This window comes from Lytechinus variegatus, chromosome 3 (genome assembly GCF_018143015.1).
Source record: "Lytechinus variegatus isolate NC3 chromosome 3, Lvar_3.0, whole genome shotgun sequence".
Classification (NCBI taxonomy): domain Eukaryota; kingdom Metazoa; phylum Echinodermata; class Echinoidea; order Temnopleuroida; family Toxopneustidae; genus Lytechinus; species Lytechinus variegatus.
The window spans coordinates 37,251,045-37,270,572 of NC_054742.1; the positions used below are offsets into that span (position 1 = coordinate 37,251,045).

Genomic DNA, 19,528 nt, shown 5'->3' on the forward strand with positions numbered 1-19,528 from the left:
ATCTTGTCTCAACCGTCTCGGCTTGCCTCATTGATGCCGAGACATGACCTACGACCTTTAGCTAAGATACTTGCTTCCTGGCAGCATTTGATACTCTTAGCTGGAGTGGTGTAATGTTATCTCTATCGAATAGTGGATTAGAGGAAAGAAGGTGTTATGTAGTAGCTAATCAACAGTGTCACATCCAATTTCTGTTGATGGCTTCAAAGTGAATGATACTAAATGAGAAAGTCAAAGAGGTAAGGGGTATAAGGGAAGCAGGTGATTTTAATGGTATGAAAAGGACAAAAATAAGATGCCAATTTACAATTAAGGGAATAAACTTACACATTAATAATTTAATATTTATTGTTAAAAATAATAATAAAATCTTAAACCACTCAAATTCATTGTGAATGAGAAAATCAGACTGGTACAAAATATGTTAATAACTCAAAGATATAAAGAAAAAATCCTGTAGACTTGCAACGTGTAGCCCGCCTCTATGAGATACCCTTATTTTCTAACAACAAGTAAACTTGTAAATGTTTGAACATTACCGTCCAAGATCTTTAATCTTCTCTTTATGATGTTTTGATGGAAACACTTGCACTAAACAGCCCATAGAATAAAAGCAGAGATAAAATCATAGGAAATTCAACCTAAAATATGGTGCTGTATGGGATAATTGTACTTATGCTTTCTACTGTAGATGTGGATATATCCTCATGTATAAATATTATCAACTTTCAATGATTTCTCTAGTATCAAAGCAAATTATTTATGTTGTTTTATTTTTATTTTATTCTTTGAATGTTTTCATGGTAGATAGGATAATTATTCAAGATGTTAATAGCTTCACCATGTATAAAGATATTATGAACAGTCCATGTCACAGAACTATCAATAGTGATAACATGAACATCCTGAATAATTTTTTAAAAAGTATTGTTCATACTATCATTGATTGAAGTTCTAAACTGCAAATATCTGTTATGGTATTTCAGACACTATATTTTTTGTAGCACCCCCTTCCCAAAGGGGGGGAGGGGGAGAGACTACATTCTCAACAAAATACACCAAAATTTAGAAGTAAAGGTTTATCATAAAACAAAGCTATGATCTAAAATATATATATTGACTGCATATAATGGACCAGAAGGCTCTCCATGACAAATTAAATTATCAGAATAATCAAAAGTAGCATGGGGTTGAAGTATCGGTCACACGCAATGCGTGTTGCCACGACGATCTAAATGATCTATATCTGAGCGGCGGCGGCTCCTTCGGTCTATGAGCACCAAATTACAAGGCAAGCACATTGCAAATGACATGCGTACATGTTTTTTTACATGTACACATGCCCAAAAAGAAAATGGCTAAAATATCTAATCAACTGGAAGAGAAAGATGAAACGATGTTGATGCGTTATATGATCACCTTCATGCCTGAAATCATATCAACACATTATGGACATACATTCTGTCGCATGGAATACTAAGGGCGATTTCAACTGAATTTCACATATCTTCTCTATTATATGATACAGTCATTGTCTTGTAAGATCAATTTATTGAATGTTTTAGAGCGTACGTATATCATTGCTCGTGACACACCTCAGCGAGGTTTTTTTCAGCAGCGATGAAATATTAATCAATTCAGAAAATCAACTTTTCTTTTCAACACGAGAGCATCAATGGCTAGGATGATGATGATATCACCATCTGCGTAAAGGAGCTTAGTTTCTCAGTGTGTTTCTAACCCCAGATGAGAAAGCTAAATTAAGTGGTATGTACTTAGTGCCTTGAGGGGGTCATTAAAATGCTATCAGTAACCTGATTGTGTATCTCAAGGTGATGTACTTGCTCTCCCAGGTAAACAAGTGCCATCAATGAATTAAATAAATTCTTCAACTATCTGTGATAAACGAACGAAACTGCACAATGTAATTTAACAAGATGACTAAAACACAATCATTCTACCTTTGATTATCAATAATCTTTCCTGTGAATGAAAAGTATTCCTTTGAAACCGTGACCAACAAACCCTGGGTACATTAAGTGATTGGCAAACATCGGGTTTGGGGCAGGCTATCCCTGGAGTACAGATGTGACTGCGACATCAACGTCATAAAACGTCTGGTATCTATACATCACAAAGGCACACTTTAAAGTGATGCTGGTAGACAAGCCTAAACTGGGAGCTAAGAATAACCATCCATCTAAATCCAACTCAATTTGGATGAAATTTTTCACCCATATTGGCTCGGTTTTAGCACATTTGCTGTGATTCTGTATCTAAACCAAGACAGGTCAGTTTGGATAAATATCATTCTGATGGATGCGGTGACCCTGCACTTCTATACCTATATGATTTATTTATTCATATGACTTACATTTGCCTCTGAGAAAAAGGTGATTTATGCTGTCCTATTTTTCTCTCAGCATTTTCATTCTTCATCCTTTGTGCATGCTGTGAAGGACTGATCATCAGTACTTTCATTAATACTATACATTTTCATACCTTCTTCAACACTCAACTGTATTCACTATTATCAAGTTCATCAAACATGGTAATCATATTATATATGTGCAAATTTTTTATAAAATTACACAGCAAATAATGATAATTTCCCAATTCAATGACAACAACCAGCTTTAAATTCACCACTGATACTCAATTCTAAAAATCATTCATGGTCAAATCATATTGCTAAGATCTAAGTCTGAAAGTTGTATAAATACTCCCAATATTAATTAGAATTCCTTATGCCTATAATAAACCTTTTCCTGATCTCTATCACACTCTTTCCCTTGAATTCCTAACCTTGTCTTAGATTTGTTATTAGAACACTGGTGTCTAAATTAGTCAGCATTATGATATGTTCTCTATTGGAAACCATAATTACCCAGATGAATTTTGCCATCAATAAAGAGGAATTATATCACTTGAAAATCACGCCTGCAGTGCTCACAAATAATGCAGCTGTTATATTTTCAAAAAGCCACCTCTTCACACATTTCAAGAGCCCTTCATAAAAATCAATGAATTATAAATGGTATGCTAGAATTAAAAAAAGCAGCTGCAAGCAGTGCTCTCTTGCATACAATGAGCTCATCAATGTTTAGTAACAGGTTTTTTATATCACTGCTATGGAATATGTCGATTATACATTTTTTCACTGTACAGTACATTACTATCTAATTTAGATCATGGATGAATGTATATGTAACGGTAATGTTATCAGGTGGGTAAAAAAGAGGTCTTGTAAAGGAATGAATATTGATTGCCATGTGCAAGTCTAAATCTATACCCTTCATACAAGGAAGTGTCTTGTCCATTCATTGAAATAAAAGCACTAAAACACGAGTTCCTTCTTAATTAGTATATTTGAAGTAGGTTGTTTTCACACCTAATTGAAGGGCAGATTTACACCTGTGTAATGCATGTCATTGGAGTATGTGATATACGTCATTGGAATACAAGATGTACAATGTCTTATTCTTGAACGTCTAGATGTATGACGGGTATAGATTCAGACATGCTCATGGTAATCAATATATTCACACATCTTACAGTCAGCTTGTCGTTGCCTACACCAATTCCTAACTACTTTCACTTTAATGTTTATCCAATACAAGGAAGGAGGGGGGGGGGGTCACCCTGGCCTCATGGAATATGGAACCAGAACAAAGATATTGTGTGAACAAGCAGGGTGTTTTTTTTTTATAAGAATTCACAAGTTCACAATCCATAATAAATTCATATACTCATTGCAAGATAATTATGAGATATTCAGTCAACTATGCAATGCATAATTATGATCAATGAGCAATGGATATTCATAATAATTTAAACATTCATAATAATAACTTGCAAGGTTGCAACGTATGCATGTATTAATGTCATAGCTTTCAGGCATGAAAAGGTACCATATATAAAATTGAATAAAAAATGTTGCATTATTCCAAGCAATATCATATTTGTATAGTCACATCTGAAGGTCTTCTCTACATGCAATATTAAACCACTATTTGTTTGTCTATGTATCCAACTGTGTGCAAATAATGATTCTATTCCCAAAGGACCCACCCATACAAGCAGTCACACTTCCTGCACATTAGCTTTGGAAAAAAAATGCACTAGAATGGAATGAATCCAAACAAGTATTCATCATGTTTACATTTAATTAATTTTAAATTTATGCATTTTTTTTAAACAAATTTTAAAAATATCTTGTTTCAATATTCAAATGAGTGTTACATGTATCCCCCCAAAAAAAACCCCAACGAATTATCACTTATGTTTGTCTTAAAAAGTAGGCAATTATGAGTGAAATCAAACAATAAAAAAATGTTATCTGGCAAGGTAGGAATGAAGATTTTCAACTCATTTCACGCACCAGCAAGTTCCTAACAAATATGAGCCAAATTTTTAGATCTGACCTTGCTCCCCCTCAAATTTTAATAAAGGAACTTATACAAAGTTTGTTTGCACAAATAATATCATTGTCAGTTATGGCTTCATGCATACAAGACAATTTTAGTCTTGTGTATTTTGGTTTAAAAAAAGTGTGTGTTACGTATTGCATTGGGTTCGACATAAATTCAGAATATCATCCCAAAGCACTTTTCTCTTTGCAATTACATGTATTCCCTCTGCTAAAAAGCTGAAATGTGTACTTTATAACGCCGTAGTCTTTAGACCTAAAAATTCCTAAGGTTGCATACCAGCAACAGTATTCATAATTATGATTAGCTTTCTCATGATAGATTCACAAAGCTTAATTTTCACTATAACCACAAAAAGCAATTTCAAACGAGATAAAAACAATGAAAATAAGAACAAGGGATTGATTGATACATCTCTCCCATATCACATGATATTGTTTTTGTTGCCATACAGTACAGACCTAGGAGAAGTATATTTTGGGAGGGGGAGTAGTGGGTGTCATGATGATAGACACACAACATCACTGCTGTGAAATAGTCTACACTACCACACCTGCTAATTGACAGATTAAAAGAGTGTATGAGGATCTGGGGTTGGGGCAATCTAACCCCTAACATGTTCAAAATAGCCTTGTAATTTTTAAATCATCCACTCCCTCCCCCCCCAACAGCATCAGGTTCAATACAATCTTTTTTTAATAAGCAGAAGCAGAATTTATGGCATTGTTCCATTCTGCTCATTAACATGTCTCAAATAAAACAATCAAAACGGAGCATCTCAAGGTGTTCCACATGGCATGTAGTCTTGACTTTTCAAGGTTGTAATAACATTGAACTATATGACACTACCAGTTGCTGAAAACTGCATAATCATTCAAAAATGGGTAGTACTCAAGTTAATGGACAAGATTTTTTTTCTCTCTGAGTCTGATGAAGCTAGTCTAGGAAAACAGTCAGTCAGATAGACTTGGTGTAGAATGATTTTCTACCTCTGACATTAACGATAGGCCTATCTCATCTCATATCACAGCATGATATACTATACATTCCTTTCTTGAACAGCATGTACTGGAGATAGATAAAGGGGGAAGAGGTGCTTGGAAGTTCATAATGACCTTGTAAAAATCAATATGAGCTTTTTTAAAATATATGTTTTGATTGCAAAATCAAGAATTTGTTCAAGATTGTTAAAGTTGTTCTCCTTAAAGATCCCATGATATACTACTTTTGTTGGTTTTTATTTATTTTTTTAAAATGAATTTAACATATTTAAAAGATCTATATATGCAGTACCATGTGTACCTTTGCTGGACCTTTTCACATATTTGTAGAGTGATGAATCTATTTCAAAATATAGATTTTAATAAGTATGCATTTAATTAAATGTAAATCTCTGTATTGAAGGGAAATGCCTATCATGAAATGACAAGAGAAGGGGTCAACTTGTAGGAGAAAAAGGGAAAAAAAGGAGAGAAAGAGAGAGATAGAAGAGAGTGGATACCTTTTATGGGACAGCTAGGCAATAATGCTGTGATGAGGGTAAAGATACTATTAGATACTCGTTTCAGTTTCCTCTAAATTCCCTGGCGGTCCCAATATTGGACAACTTACCTTCCCGTAAACGAGATGTTGCGCTTGTAAAGCGGAAAAATTAATGATCACAGGCAGCTTCGTGTGCCCACGCTCCAATATATTGCCTAGTTGGATGATGCTGACGACTGGCAAAAAGATTGTAAAACGGGACAGGTCAGTTTGGCACTGACGATATTATCCTTTACTTTGTAGAACGATGTAGGTTGAGAGATAGGCTGAAGCTACAGGAAAGTTTGAAATATTCCTCATAAAATGACAGGTATGCTTTACAATGTAGAAATCCTCCTAAAATATAATATCCACTGAGCGGTAGGCAGTCATGTGTGTATCTCCTGGGATATTACCAGAGCCGAATGTGCGATTACCCCGGTAGTTTATGATCACAATTAATAGCAGCTTAGGCTCTGGGAATCATCACACACCAAGAGCAGCAAGGATATCTTTCATACCAGTGCATCATACACACAGCTTGGAATATGAGCTATCATGAGACATATATATCGATATGATATTTATATGTATAGCCGGTGAGAATCACAATAGACTTTGCTACGCTATAGGCCCCAAGTGACTCCTGGCAAGTGCTGACGAGTGAGTGAGAGAGCGAGTGTGAGTGAGTGGCTTGCGTGGTGGCAATCGCTTTGCCAGAGCGTTTGCATTCACAAAGATGTGTAAGAAGTGTAGGTCACCTCAGCTGAGCACATAAAAGGGATTCCTCGTGGTGGTATTGGTGTTGGTGGTATGCATGCTCCGATGGTTACTGAAGATAACTAGGATAGGCTCATCAATACAACACACACACACAAACACACGTTCACACAGCCAATCACCTACCAATCATGTTATTTTTATCTCCCCTCCCTCTTTTCATCTCACTCTCTCCCTCTCTACCTCTCTTCAAGCCTGATAATCAATACCGCCAATACAAATTTCTGACCAAGTTCAGATGGAATAGAACCTATGAGAAAAGGCAAACAAGCTATTCTTCATTAAAAATCCCTATTGATCTAACCATGTTCAGTCCTTTGCAATACACTACAGTAGTAATGAAAATCATGCAATGAAGGAAAAACTGCATTTCCTTGCAAGTGGTTAAAAGGAGAAGAGCTTGAACCATGACACACAATGAAAAAGATTACCAGCTTTAAAATGAGAACCAAACAATATCCCAAATATTGATTTTGCTACTGTTCTGTAAGAATAATGGTAAAGGGCAAACTGCAGTTCATTTCATTGGAGGTGAACGATTGCCAAAGACTAATGCTCAGTTTAACCATTGTATATCCATATCCAGTGAAACACTTCTCCGACTGTATTGCTTCATGCCTTATACTATAGTATTAGGCCATGTTGCCAAATCAATTTCAAAATGGGTCATAAAAATAAAATAGGACTTTTCATGAGATGCTATAAATTATTCAACTCAATGAGAAAAAAATATGACAATAGTTTTTCCTGTCAAGCTCAGATAGACAATATTGATTGCTACATACAGAATCAGAGACCAATCAAAATGAAAGAGAAAAAATAAATGACAGAGAGAGAGAGAAAGAGAGAGGGGAGGGGATTAAAACCATGAGCAGAAGACTTGGACAAAGACATAACACTTGAAATTTTCTTCAGTCCAAAATGTCACAAAGCTTTGTCACAGACCCATCATTGTCTCTATGAATTGTATCATATCACGAAATCAATGCCGTTGTTTTGCAAATTGCAACATGTATTTCACTTAAAATATCACATATCTGGAAACGCAATATGATTGTATACCATGCATTTTAAAAAAATCTCACTTGAAATTGGAACATCAATTATTTGAAACTGTGAAGCTTCATGCAATAATAAAATCATTAGATCTTGAGACTTGAAGAGTAAAAATACACAATTTATTTATTTGACAGATATTGTTGAACATTCAAATTTGATGGCTCATCAAGTTTTGACTATATAGGCCTACAAAAGATAAAAATATTATCTGCACTTTTATAAGGAATGTAAATCAAATGATACTACCAATTTAATTCATGTCACACTTGGAAAATTGTATTTTTATTTATGTCAAGTCTTTGACATTTAACATTCAATGTCTGCTGCAAATAAAAGAAAGAAATGTAATTTAAAGAGAATAATTCTTTATACTCATTCCTTCAAGATGGCTTTCAATATCATATTCTGGGTTTTATTAAACCTTGGCTGAGATTTAAAGACATCTTTTTTTTTCTTTGAAACCATCACCTCTGCCAAGAATCTCCTCCCAGCATGCCATCTGGAGCCAGATGGTCGAAAGATTTCATTACAGCATCATAACTAATCCCTCACTTTATAATGAACAAAGGCAGACAAGATGGATCTTCATTTTCAGGTCACCTTTTGTTCCAGGTTACATTCATTTTTATTCACCAATTGGTATTTATTCTAATGTTAGTGAATTTGACCATACATGCATGTAGATATTAAAAAATCACTTCTTTAAAAAAATGTGATTTTAATATGGCCTTCTGATTCTAAAATACATATCACCTAACCAAATGTAATTTGGATTACTTTAAAGTAAATTCTGTGTCACAGAATATAAAATACAAATCTGAACTATCTGCTACAAAAATGCACCCATGACCTTTGTAATGACGGACAACACTTAAAAAATCTAGGAAGCAAAATAGATAAGTTCATATATCATAAGATCGAATGACAAAAATATGAAGGGTGTTGTTAAACCTAATTATGTCAAATTGATTTATCATATTCTATGCCACTTAATAATCGCTAGCTAAAATTTTAGTGAGAAAGATCTCATATTACACCGAAGACTATAAATATATGTGCTACCCGTCTTAGTACTAATGAAGAAGATCTTCATGTCATCAGAAGCCCCCAGCTGACATTAATTGGTTATCTGTCATTGCGTGTTGCCCCATCCTGATCTTATACCGATTGTAGTAATCAGGGCTAGATCTGTGATTTCAAAATATGGGGGGGGGGGGTGAAGGCACAGAAAGTGGGTCATTTTGCAACTGTTTTCAAAGCAAAAAAAGTTTCTCAATACATAAAAAGACAATTCATTTCTATGAAGTTCTGACATTAAGAGATAAGTTTGGGGTGGGCAACTGTATTTTTCTTTTGTTCTTAGGGATTGGGGCAAAGATCCTGTGTCCCTCTAGTTTTGTGTCAGGCTGTAATTAAATTCAATAGAATCTCTGTGCCTGAGAGCACATAGACTGGCATCGAAGCACAATACATACGGCATGAAGGTCAGATAAACTGGTGGAGCAGTGTTTGGAAGCTTAAAATTTCTCTCACTGATGTCATCAATCGCTCATCATGCATACAGAATAGTAATACAGACTTGGGTTTCATATCATATTTGTTATTTTCCAAAATGGACTGCCATGATAAATCTTCAATATCATTAGTATATGCTACTTTGTAATGAATTTTGATGAAAAACCCATATAATTATTTACTGGATGGCAAGGGGGAAAACGTTGGCTGTATGAGTGCATTTTCTATTGATCTTACTGCAAAAATAATCATCTCAATGTGATTAATTTGTTTCTTCCGATTTAGTGAACCACTGACTGCCCCCACTGATTTTTATAGGAGACTTTTATAGTATTTTATAATTATCAAAACTATATTCCAATATAAGAAAAAAATTGAATACATCCTCTACCATCAATACCAGAACGCTATGGGATAAAGTATACTGCATGTCTAAAGTAAATGACGTCAAATTGTAACAAGGGCACACATTTTACATAAATATTTTATACAAAATAGACCCCAAAATGAACAAATCTTAACCACTTCACTGGGGCACAATTTAACAACATCTAAAATCAAGGAGTCCTAAGACATGGAGAACCATCGAACACTTTCCCTTTAGAGCCACTTTGATGCCGCAGTGATAAAATATGTTACTCATGTGTTTCATTGCATATTTCTTGCAGATTGAAGACAAAAGAATCCTGCCTAACTACAGACTTAGGCCAATTTCAAAAGGAAACCTGCTTTTGTAATGATAATTACTTTACGCTGCTTCTTATCGGATAACATGAGCAGACACATTGCTCATTTTTACAGGGGACAGCAAAAATAAATGTTGCAATACTTCTTGAAATATGATTTGAAATTACTTGATTGGCTGCAGTTCTGACACATAGCATCACAGACTGATACATTCCAACAAACTAATCATATTATTTTTATAGTGTGGAAGTGTGTGGGATTTTGTAAAATGTTCATTTAAAAAATGTCAAATTATTTGGTTTTATCACATTTTGAAACTGTTATTCAATATTTCACCCAATATCAGGACACAATACGCCTTTCATATATATTTCGTCATGTGTTTAATATCTATGTTTGTCCTCAAATAAATATGGAAATATCCCAATTATTTTTTTTTTGCCACAAATCACTTTTCAGTTTTTCCATGAAACTGGCGGCATCATGGGTCACCACCAAAGGCTACATTGCACCTGTATATTTCTTGTGTACTTCTTTAGAAATTGGAAACTATTTGCATATCGTCACTCCATTCTTTTTACCTCCATGCTACTGTAAACTTTTCACATCTGGCAATATGAAATACCTCATGTATATTGATTTCTATGCAAGTGTTCTTTGTGGATAAATATCACAAAGTACTGTGGCACTGATACCCCTTTCATAAACCCAATTACTATGAATTAGGCGGCTAATAGCAGCATAATTTGGTCGTAAAATTGGAGGAGGACAAGAGTTATCCGCATTACTCTGATGCTGCTATTATCCGCATAATAGCGGCATCGGGATAAGATTTTGAGTTTATGAACGCATTTCCAAATAATGCGGATAATTGCCATGGTGCGGTCACAAGGTCACCCTTTTCCAACACAACCGCATCGGAGGGGGCGTGTCCAGTTGTCATGGCGATTATCCGCCTTTTTCAGGACGGGCGCTCGTAAAAATAATGCGGCTTATTTTCGGAGTTTATGAACGCAATTTTTATTGAATTATCCGCATTACTCTTAGGCGGCTAATTGGAGGATAGGTTTATGAAAAGGGTATTACACTTCACTGTATATCACACATAAACTCATTTGTTAGCCTCTCCCAGCACAAATATACCATTACCACTATCCACTGACCACAGAACCCTAGACCATAATTTGAGCTTGCTGAGAAAACCATTAGAGTCGACGAGTGTTCGTCGGAGTCCATTAAGTTTCTAATAGAGAGGAGATCTGACACAGGCAACCTGCGTCTGCTGGAGCTCCGTTTAATCAAATTCTGTAATGTGTTTCCAAGCTGTGCAATATATGATGCTGCGAGAATGCAGCAAACAGCTAAATATTATGATCCAAAGATTCATTTGACTTAATTAACATGAATCTCTCTTACAAATTGGCCCAGGTTAGCACTTGAGTAATGATAGATTTTAAGTTTAAAATCATGTACTTACTGATAAATGAAATATATACATATTAAGTGAAAAGTTGAAACTGGGATATATAGTCATGCATGGAATCATTAGGAAAAATAAACAAATAATGAAAATTAATTTTTTTCTTTCACTGTGTAAAAAAAAGATCACATCTAAATATCACATTTAACATTCTAGTCTTGTGCAAATTTAATCAACAATGAAAACATACTTGACAGCTCTTTGCAGACTTCCTACACAAATATGATTTAAAAAAAACAATTAAGAGACCCCCGCCCCCAAATGTTGACTGGCTCTTCCATAACATCATTTACTCATCCACACTCTCCACTAGCTGTAAACAACAGGATCAAGACGGTCACGTACTCTTTGTAGACAAAGAACAGTCATGTTTACAAATTCTAAGTTCAGATATAACTTTGTGATCTGTGTGTACATGTTTGGGTGAACTTGAAATGCACTGCTAGTATTCAATAGAGCTCCAATGACAGAATTAGTATTAGGTTTCATTACATACACTTACACGTGATTTAATATTGATTTAATAGGGAAAATTTTATTTGAGATGTATCATGACCTACAGTTTACAGTGATTGATAACTTGATAAAAGACTGTGCAGTATAACAAAAAAGAAGATGAAACCACTACACATCTACAAAAACAATATCTATGAAACATTTTATACTAAATATTTAATCATGATACAGATCTGCTTTTTATTTGTATTCATTGAAGAAAATACATCTTATTTTAAACTGAATTGTGTTCCACTAAGGTTATTTTTAGCTAGCAATATAAGGTAATATTTCCCTCATAACCTCTACATGCACTCAAATGCTAGAATATAACTCATTTCTTTTATTACAAAATGATCCAACCAATGAAACTCCTGAATTATTGGTCATCTGTATGTATGCATCGAGGTTTCTCTTTAACCATCAATCTGCTCCCCAACAACTAAAGCATTTTAATTAGATTCATTTCAAACACAGGCTCATGCATGCACAAACACATAGTCAGCTACCAATTAAAATCTCATCTTTCCTTAACACACTGCATATGCTTGATTCATCACGCATTAGTATCATGAAAGCCCTCCAGCTGAATGCAATTTTCTGTTTGCTAGATTGAGGGTGTAATGTTAATCAGCTGGAAAATCCACAATGATAATTACAATTCATACTTATTATAAACAGAGACTGGTGTTAGCTAGCCCTATATATGTACAGACATTTAATGGAGATAGAAAAAGGGAACGCAGATCTATATAAACATACTTGTCAATCTACATATAATTACAGCTGAAGTGTAGTTGTATTGGAAATGGACTTTCAATACACTATGTACATATCTTGTTGATTTTCTCTTTGTATAATACCAGCAACCTCGGCTGCAAACAGTAATTCCATGCAATATTGCATAAATAATTCATGCTGTTCTAAAATTTTAAGATATATTCATGACATTAACATATCCTGTCACAAACTCTTCCTTTAAGAGATATGCATGCACTTCTGATAGGCGGATCTTACATTATTTATTTCCTCCTTTTCCCTTCCTTCTCCCTTTTATTCTCCTTCCCCTCCTCCCTCCTTCCCTTCTTCTCCTCTCCCATTATCTTCTTCTTCTTCTTCTCCCCCTTCCTATTCCTTTTCCCCTCTTCTTTTTCTTCTTCTATATAAAAGAAACTAAAGTAAGTTGAGAGAAAGGGGAAGGCCCAAAGTACCTTCACAAAATAGCTCTTGCTATTAATAACAATGGCAAAAAGTACAACAATATGAGTCATCAAAGCTACAGGATAAAGTGGTATGAAAAGATTGATAAATGTTATCAAATTTGCTAGAAATATAGTGCATGGTAGATGGAAATGTAAGAGAGAGCCCCTCTAATACCCTTCGCGTTTTCCCCCTTTGCCTTTTGTCCTCGGGGTTTGAAGTAGCTAACGGTAATGTCATTAATATGAGTGACGATAATGGACCAGGCCTTGTGCACAAAACATAACCATATGCATAAGCCATTTTTACAGCTCATCTCATTTGTGATTGCAAGCTTTTTCTATTTTCCATTCTAATGAGAAATGACCAATCTCAATAACAGAGATATTGATTATGAAAGGACAAGGTAATTTGTTCTCATTATAAACAACATGGCATTATACATCATCAATATGAAGCCTCATTACAGAGTGTTTCCACCAAAATTCTGAAATCCAAGATCTTTTTGTGGTATAATGAGCTCGCTGCACAATACATGTAAGCACCCATTTAACTTGGTCCAGAATTCAAGGCAATGGCCTCTTGTCAAAAGCACTCAGATCTAAAATGTTTATGGCAAGAAAATGTTAATTTATTGATGGACAAAGCCTTCATTTGTCAGCCCTGTATTTGGCCTTGATCTGCACCTAACACTGAGGCTATGCAGCATTTTGCATTGAAATTATACTTGTGATTCCTCTCCTTGAAATGAAAAGAATTCTGGCCTTGATTTTTATGCCCATTTTTACTGATATATATTATTGACACACAGATGGAAAAAGGCAAGTGTCCTAAAAAATGCTAATAGAATGCGTTACAGGATCAACAATACCAAAAGGCTTTCATATTGCCTGATGAATGAAATGGAATAGAGAAGGGGAATACTTATAATAATCATGTAAAGTAGGATGAAAGCAATAACTACAAAGGGACTGCTGGAATATAATTTTAGAACTCAAGTCGCTATGCTACCTTTCTAAATCTACAGTTAACAAGTACCATTATAATCATTACTATGAATATAAAAATTAAGATTATCATCAATTCATGTATTACCATTAATTTTCTAATCATTATCATCATCAATTATAATTATCATCTTTATCAATATCAATACAATTATCATTCTTTCATCATCTCAATTACCATCATCTTTCTGTGTCATCATTCTCCTTTAATTCATCATTAACCTTGAAATGCTTATATAGGTTAATCACCATTTCTTTATCATCACTATCACCATCACCATTATCATCATCATATCCATCTTTCCAATTTCCAAGAGCATTTCTTTAGAATGAGAAATAGTGTTATAAGTATCCCCTGGGGGCCGTTTCATAAAGCTGTTCGTACGTTAAGAGCGACTTTAAGAACGACTAGTGATCCTTTCTTGCGCGCTAAATCATCGCCAATGGTGTGTACCATTTACCACAAGAAAGGATCACCAGTCGTTCTTAAAGTCGCTCTTAACTTATGAACAGCTTTATGAAACACCCGCCAGGTATACTAATTTTACTATTTTTTCAACTAGTATTTATTCATCACTATCAGCATCCTGCTGCTGCTGCTGCTCCTCCTCCTCATCTAGATCATCATCATTTTTATCAACCTCACCTTCATCACTATCATCAACATCACCACCACCATCATCACATTCTTCATCGATAGCACCATCATACTCCTCTTACATTACAACATCACCTTCATTATCCTCACCATCATCATCAAATATTTTCATCATTCATTATCAAACACGCCTGTCAATGTTTGGACTTCTTTCATGGATTCTAAATAATATTTCTTAATGATTGATTTGCACTGTTTCAAGTTATATTAGAGTGAATCATCATTTTAAACAAAACAGAATATACCAGGTTTGAGGATGACAAAACAGAAGGTCTTATCTAAAAAAAACAAAAAACAACAACTAATGTATATCCGGTAAATCTATGGAAAATGTTGAGATTTATTTTGCTCTGTAGGCAAGAGGAATGTGAACTTAATGATTTTCAGAAACTATAAACTTTAATATTTTAGTAACAAATTGCAAATTGATCAAAAGGTCAGTTACATCCTTCTGTTAGTCAACCCCAATGTGTTATTACTCTGAGAGAAGTTCAAATTGATTACATTTGTTTGAGTAAAAGAAGAATTTTTAAACATCTTACCTTTCAGTTTGTATTGGATTTCAACAAGAGATACAGTAGGATTGAGATTAGTTATATCCCATGTGAAGTTAGCATGGTCAGTTCCTATTCCATCAATCTCTGGTGCAGGTGGTTTGGAAGGTCCTAAAGCAAGAAAAGAATACATACGTTAACCACATTAAGGCATTTCACTGTAGACAGTTACTGCACTATCAACATTTTTAGAGTTCGTGGATTAATATGTGCCTTGCCTTTATCTTTTTACTATTTGACACTAGGTAACAAGTCTCTCCTATCACCTAAATTAAGTCATTCAAATAATTTGCATTTTACATCCATGTTATTATTGTATGCAAGGCGGCGATGTAATTCATGCAATCTGATGTACTGCCCGCAGTCGATATTATCTGGTATTCATTACTGTGCATATTTCATCTGGAGCAGAGATTGAGGGTCCTAGTTACATGAGACATTTAAGACAGGTTCCAAAAAAACTGTGGCAGCATATGATTGGCAGATACAAACTATGAGATAGAAACATAGGCACTTGAAATCTCTATACAAAACAGAAGGGCTGGCTAAAAACTTACTTCCTTCTTGGGAAGTAGTGGGTTCCTTCAGTGAAATCTCTCCTTCTCCCATCTCGTTGTAAGCCCGAACCTCTACACGATACCTTGTTTCAGGATCAGTCTTATACTTGAGTGTCAGTTCATCTTCAGGCATGAATTCAAAGGTTTCCTCCTCATCTAATGTCTCACTTGATTCAGACACTGGAATTGAATAATAAGAGGGGGAAAAGTATTAATGGAAATTCAATATTATTGTCATATTTTGACAGTCCTCCGCAAATGTTCTCATTAATAATATAGAGCGAAAGAAAATATCAAGATCATAAAGGGTTAAAGTAACATACATACAATACCTAAGGTTGAAACTTTGAGTCCAAAAATAAAAAATACAAAAAAGGCAAATAGATGGGGAAAGGACTCAATCACACTAACTAAAAGTCCTCTCTCATTTTATTTGTAAAAATGCAGTCAGGAAGAAGGGGAGCAATATTATACTAAAACGTGAGAGTGGGAGGGGAAAACAAATAAATCAAGCTTACAGAGGACAAGGGGGTACTTGGTCAAAGGAGGAGAGAGAAAATTGAACAGAGATAGAAAGATACAGATATAACCGAGACAAGACAGCAACAGCAGATAAATGGCAAGCAATAACAAGAGAAAATCAACAAAAGAAAGAAATGTAGAGAATCAAATATATGAAGATATCCATACCTTTTTGAATTTTGACTTTGTATCCCTCAAGGCCTCCATTCGTCAAGATTGGCTCTTGCCAATTGAGGACCAAACGGTAGGAGAATGGGTCAACTGTTAGTTTATACACAGGGCCAGGTGCTGTAAAGAAACAGGGTAAGAAATAAGGGAAGTTAAAGAACATGAAACAGATCAATAATACTGAATAATAATCTATATTTTGGCTACAAATGTATTTAATCCTAGAGCAAGCACTTCCACCAATTCATTCGTTATACAGTTATGTACAAATGTCTCGCTAAATATCATTAAGATCCTAGATCCTAGTAATGTCTTCATAGTATAATAACAAACACAAACACAATGCAGGTTAAGGCAGAATCTTGCTCTGCAAAACTAGAGATCTAAGCAATAATTCACGGCCAATCTGGAATTAAAGCTACAATTGTTAATATCGATCTCATCTCTTTATGTTACAGAAGCGTTGTATAATAACCCACTTACGAGCTGAATCAGTAACAACGGTCACCATATCGGATGCAGGGCCCTCTCCGGCACCAGTGAAAGCCTTGACTGTGATCTCATATGTGGTTGCTGCTTGAAGGTCACGTAACATGCAGGGTGACTGAGGGCACATCTGCTTGCTCTGACCAGATGCTGTTCTTGCATTGTAATACACCTGCATCATCAACAAATGTACTTTATTATCAAAATGAAAAGCTGCTGGGAAGGTGATCAACAAGAATTATGGACTTTGGAGTTCTCTTCCATGTCATTTTGAGAGGTTTTTGTAGGAAATATCTACTCCTTGCACTCACATTAATAAAATGACCCCCAATTAGGCCCCAAAGCACGTGAACTATTTGTGCCAAAAATCTGTGTGTAGTCCCATATACGGCAGTTCTGAGAACAGCGCATGTCACTCCAAGCAAAATCAAGCTCATGGATAATTAAAATCTTACTGTAAGGTGAGGGTCATACCAACTTAATAATAAAGATAATAAAGAGAGGACACAGAAAGGATCATGGCCCATTTCAAAAGATAAGTTATTATTTTGCCCTTCATAGTAACTATCAGGGTTCCAGTGCCCAATTGAATCAAAGATTCCATGGAAGCTACCATGAATTACAATTACCCTATTGGTGTGGGGCCAGAGACGCTTCACTTTCAAGCATGCAAAATATACTTCCAAACATTTGTTTTCTTGTTGATATGTTGCCATTTTGAGCTGTATTCAACTCATGTTCTAAATTCATTTAATATTTCAGGAATTGTCATCTGTGTAACTTACATTGTAGCCTCCGAGTTGCCCATTGGCGTCTTCCTGAGATACAGGATCCCATGTAATATTGACCTCTTGAGCTGAGATGGCAACAACTTGAACACCTGATGGAGCAGCACTTGGGGCTGGAATGGAATACACAAGACCAAAAATTTCACTTATTTCCAAATCAAAATATCTTAACATTGCAATGTAATTTCTTAAAATTAATGAATTGAATTGGAAAAGTTTGTCACATACTCAATATCATTATCATTAATAGTAATTAGAAGCATTGTCATACTAATCAGAATCTTTATTATCAAATTGTCACCCCAATACTCATCACCACCATACTCCAATTATATCCATGATCACCGGTCTCTTAACTTTATTTTTCTATTATTCATGTATTCATGCAAATGTATCGATTATTGTACTAGCTTCGAAACAAAACCAAAGATTAAGCATCGCTGTTTTCAGAAGGCATGTAAGAGATTTGTGTCGACTTCTTAAAAACTTTCACATTAAACTCATTTTAATTACTTGTTTTGTTTTTATTCAAATAAGAATGGATTCAAATTCAAATGGAATGGATGTGACCTTTAAGAGTGCAGTAGATTATTTTTCAAAAGTTGATTTTTAGCAGGCCTCCATGATATCAGTTGTCTTCCATATCTCTTTATATCAAGCAGAGAATTTGATTTATTATGATACACATCCAAAGATTTAGGTCATTCATATCGCAGCTATTACAATGAAAGGTTATTAACTCATGGTTATAATCCCAAATATTTTATAAAATAGGATTAAGGTGAGTTAAATGTATTTTATCCATCTACATCCTCACATCCATCACTGTGACATTCACAAAAAATAAAATTAGAATGCACAATCCAAACAAAGCATAGACAATTTCTTCAATTGCAAAAAACAAATGGCATTCAAGAAGGAATTGAAGAGTTGTTTTTTCTGTTTTCTTACCAGCTTCGCCGGAGAAGCCGTAATATGTAATTGGTTCCGGTGCTTCTCCAACACTGTTCACTGATTGCACAGAGAACTCAAATTCCTCATAGGGTTTCCTGGCATCAACAATGTAGTTCTGGATGACCCCTGTGGGATTGTCATCGGTGTTGTCTGGGTAGACATCAGCGGTTGTAGATGGTTCGTTAGATCCTCTGGGTTTGAACGCAACTACGTAGCGAAAATCATCACCACCGTAGTAGAAAGGATGAATGGCCTGAATAAATACATATACACAGCAGAATTTAAGAACGACTTAGTGATTGAGGATGAGATTATCACTAGTAGTGATATCAAGACTAGGCATTATATATCATGTGGGCGTATGAGCTAAAGTAAATACTATATGCACAGACCTGGGAGCATTTCATGACAGGAGTTGTCAGATATTTTATCTGACAAGTCCCATTTTATCAGACAATTATCATAGTAACACTGCTTCTTAGCCAATCAACATCAAGGAAAGTTGTCAGATCTGACAACTTGTCAAAATAAAAATGTTGATGAAACGGTCTATGGTCATCTGCAACCTTGCCAAGTCAAATTAATGCGTGTGATAAATTATGAAATATCTGATGCCAGGTCATGCAGCGGAGCGTCCTTGGACAGTTATGAAGTTATCAAATAGGCT

General features: G+C 35.0%; 1 protein-coding gene across 7 annotated transcripts in view; it reads right to left on the minus strand.

Annotated features, from left to right (window-relative positions):
- Positions 1–19,528, minus strand: part of LOC121410924 (neuronal cell adhesion molecule-like) — a 118,371-nt gene that overhangs the window by 14,179 nt on the left and 84,664 nt on the right. For all 7 annotated transcript variants that reach the window (XM_041603316.1, XM_041603310.1, XM_041603313.1 and 4 more), the window contains 6 exons: positions 18,859–19,114; positions 17,905–18,020; positions 17,117–17,291; positions 16,634–16,753; positions 15,944–16,123; positions 15,375–15,497 (listed from right to left, as the gene is read on the minus strand). In XM_041603316.1, the coding sequence (XP_041459250.1) occupies positions 15,375–15,497; positions 15,944–16,123; positions 16,634–16,753; positions 17,117–17,291; positions 17,905–18,020; positions 18,859–19,114 (970 nt within the window). The remainder of the gene's footprint in view (positions 1–15,374; positions 15,498–15,943; positions 16,124–16,633; positions 16,754–17,116; positions 17,292–17,904; positions 18,021–18,858; positions 19,115–19,528) is intronic.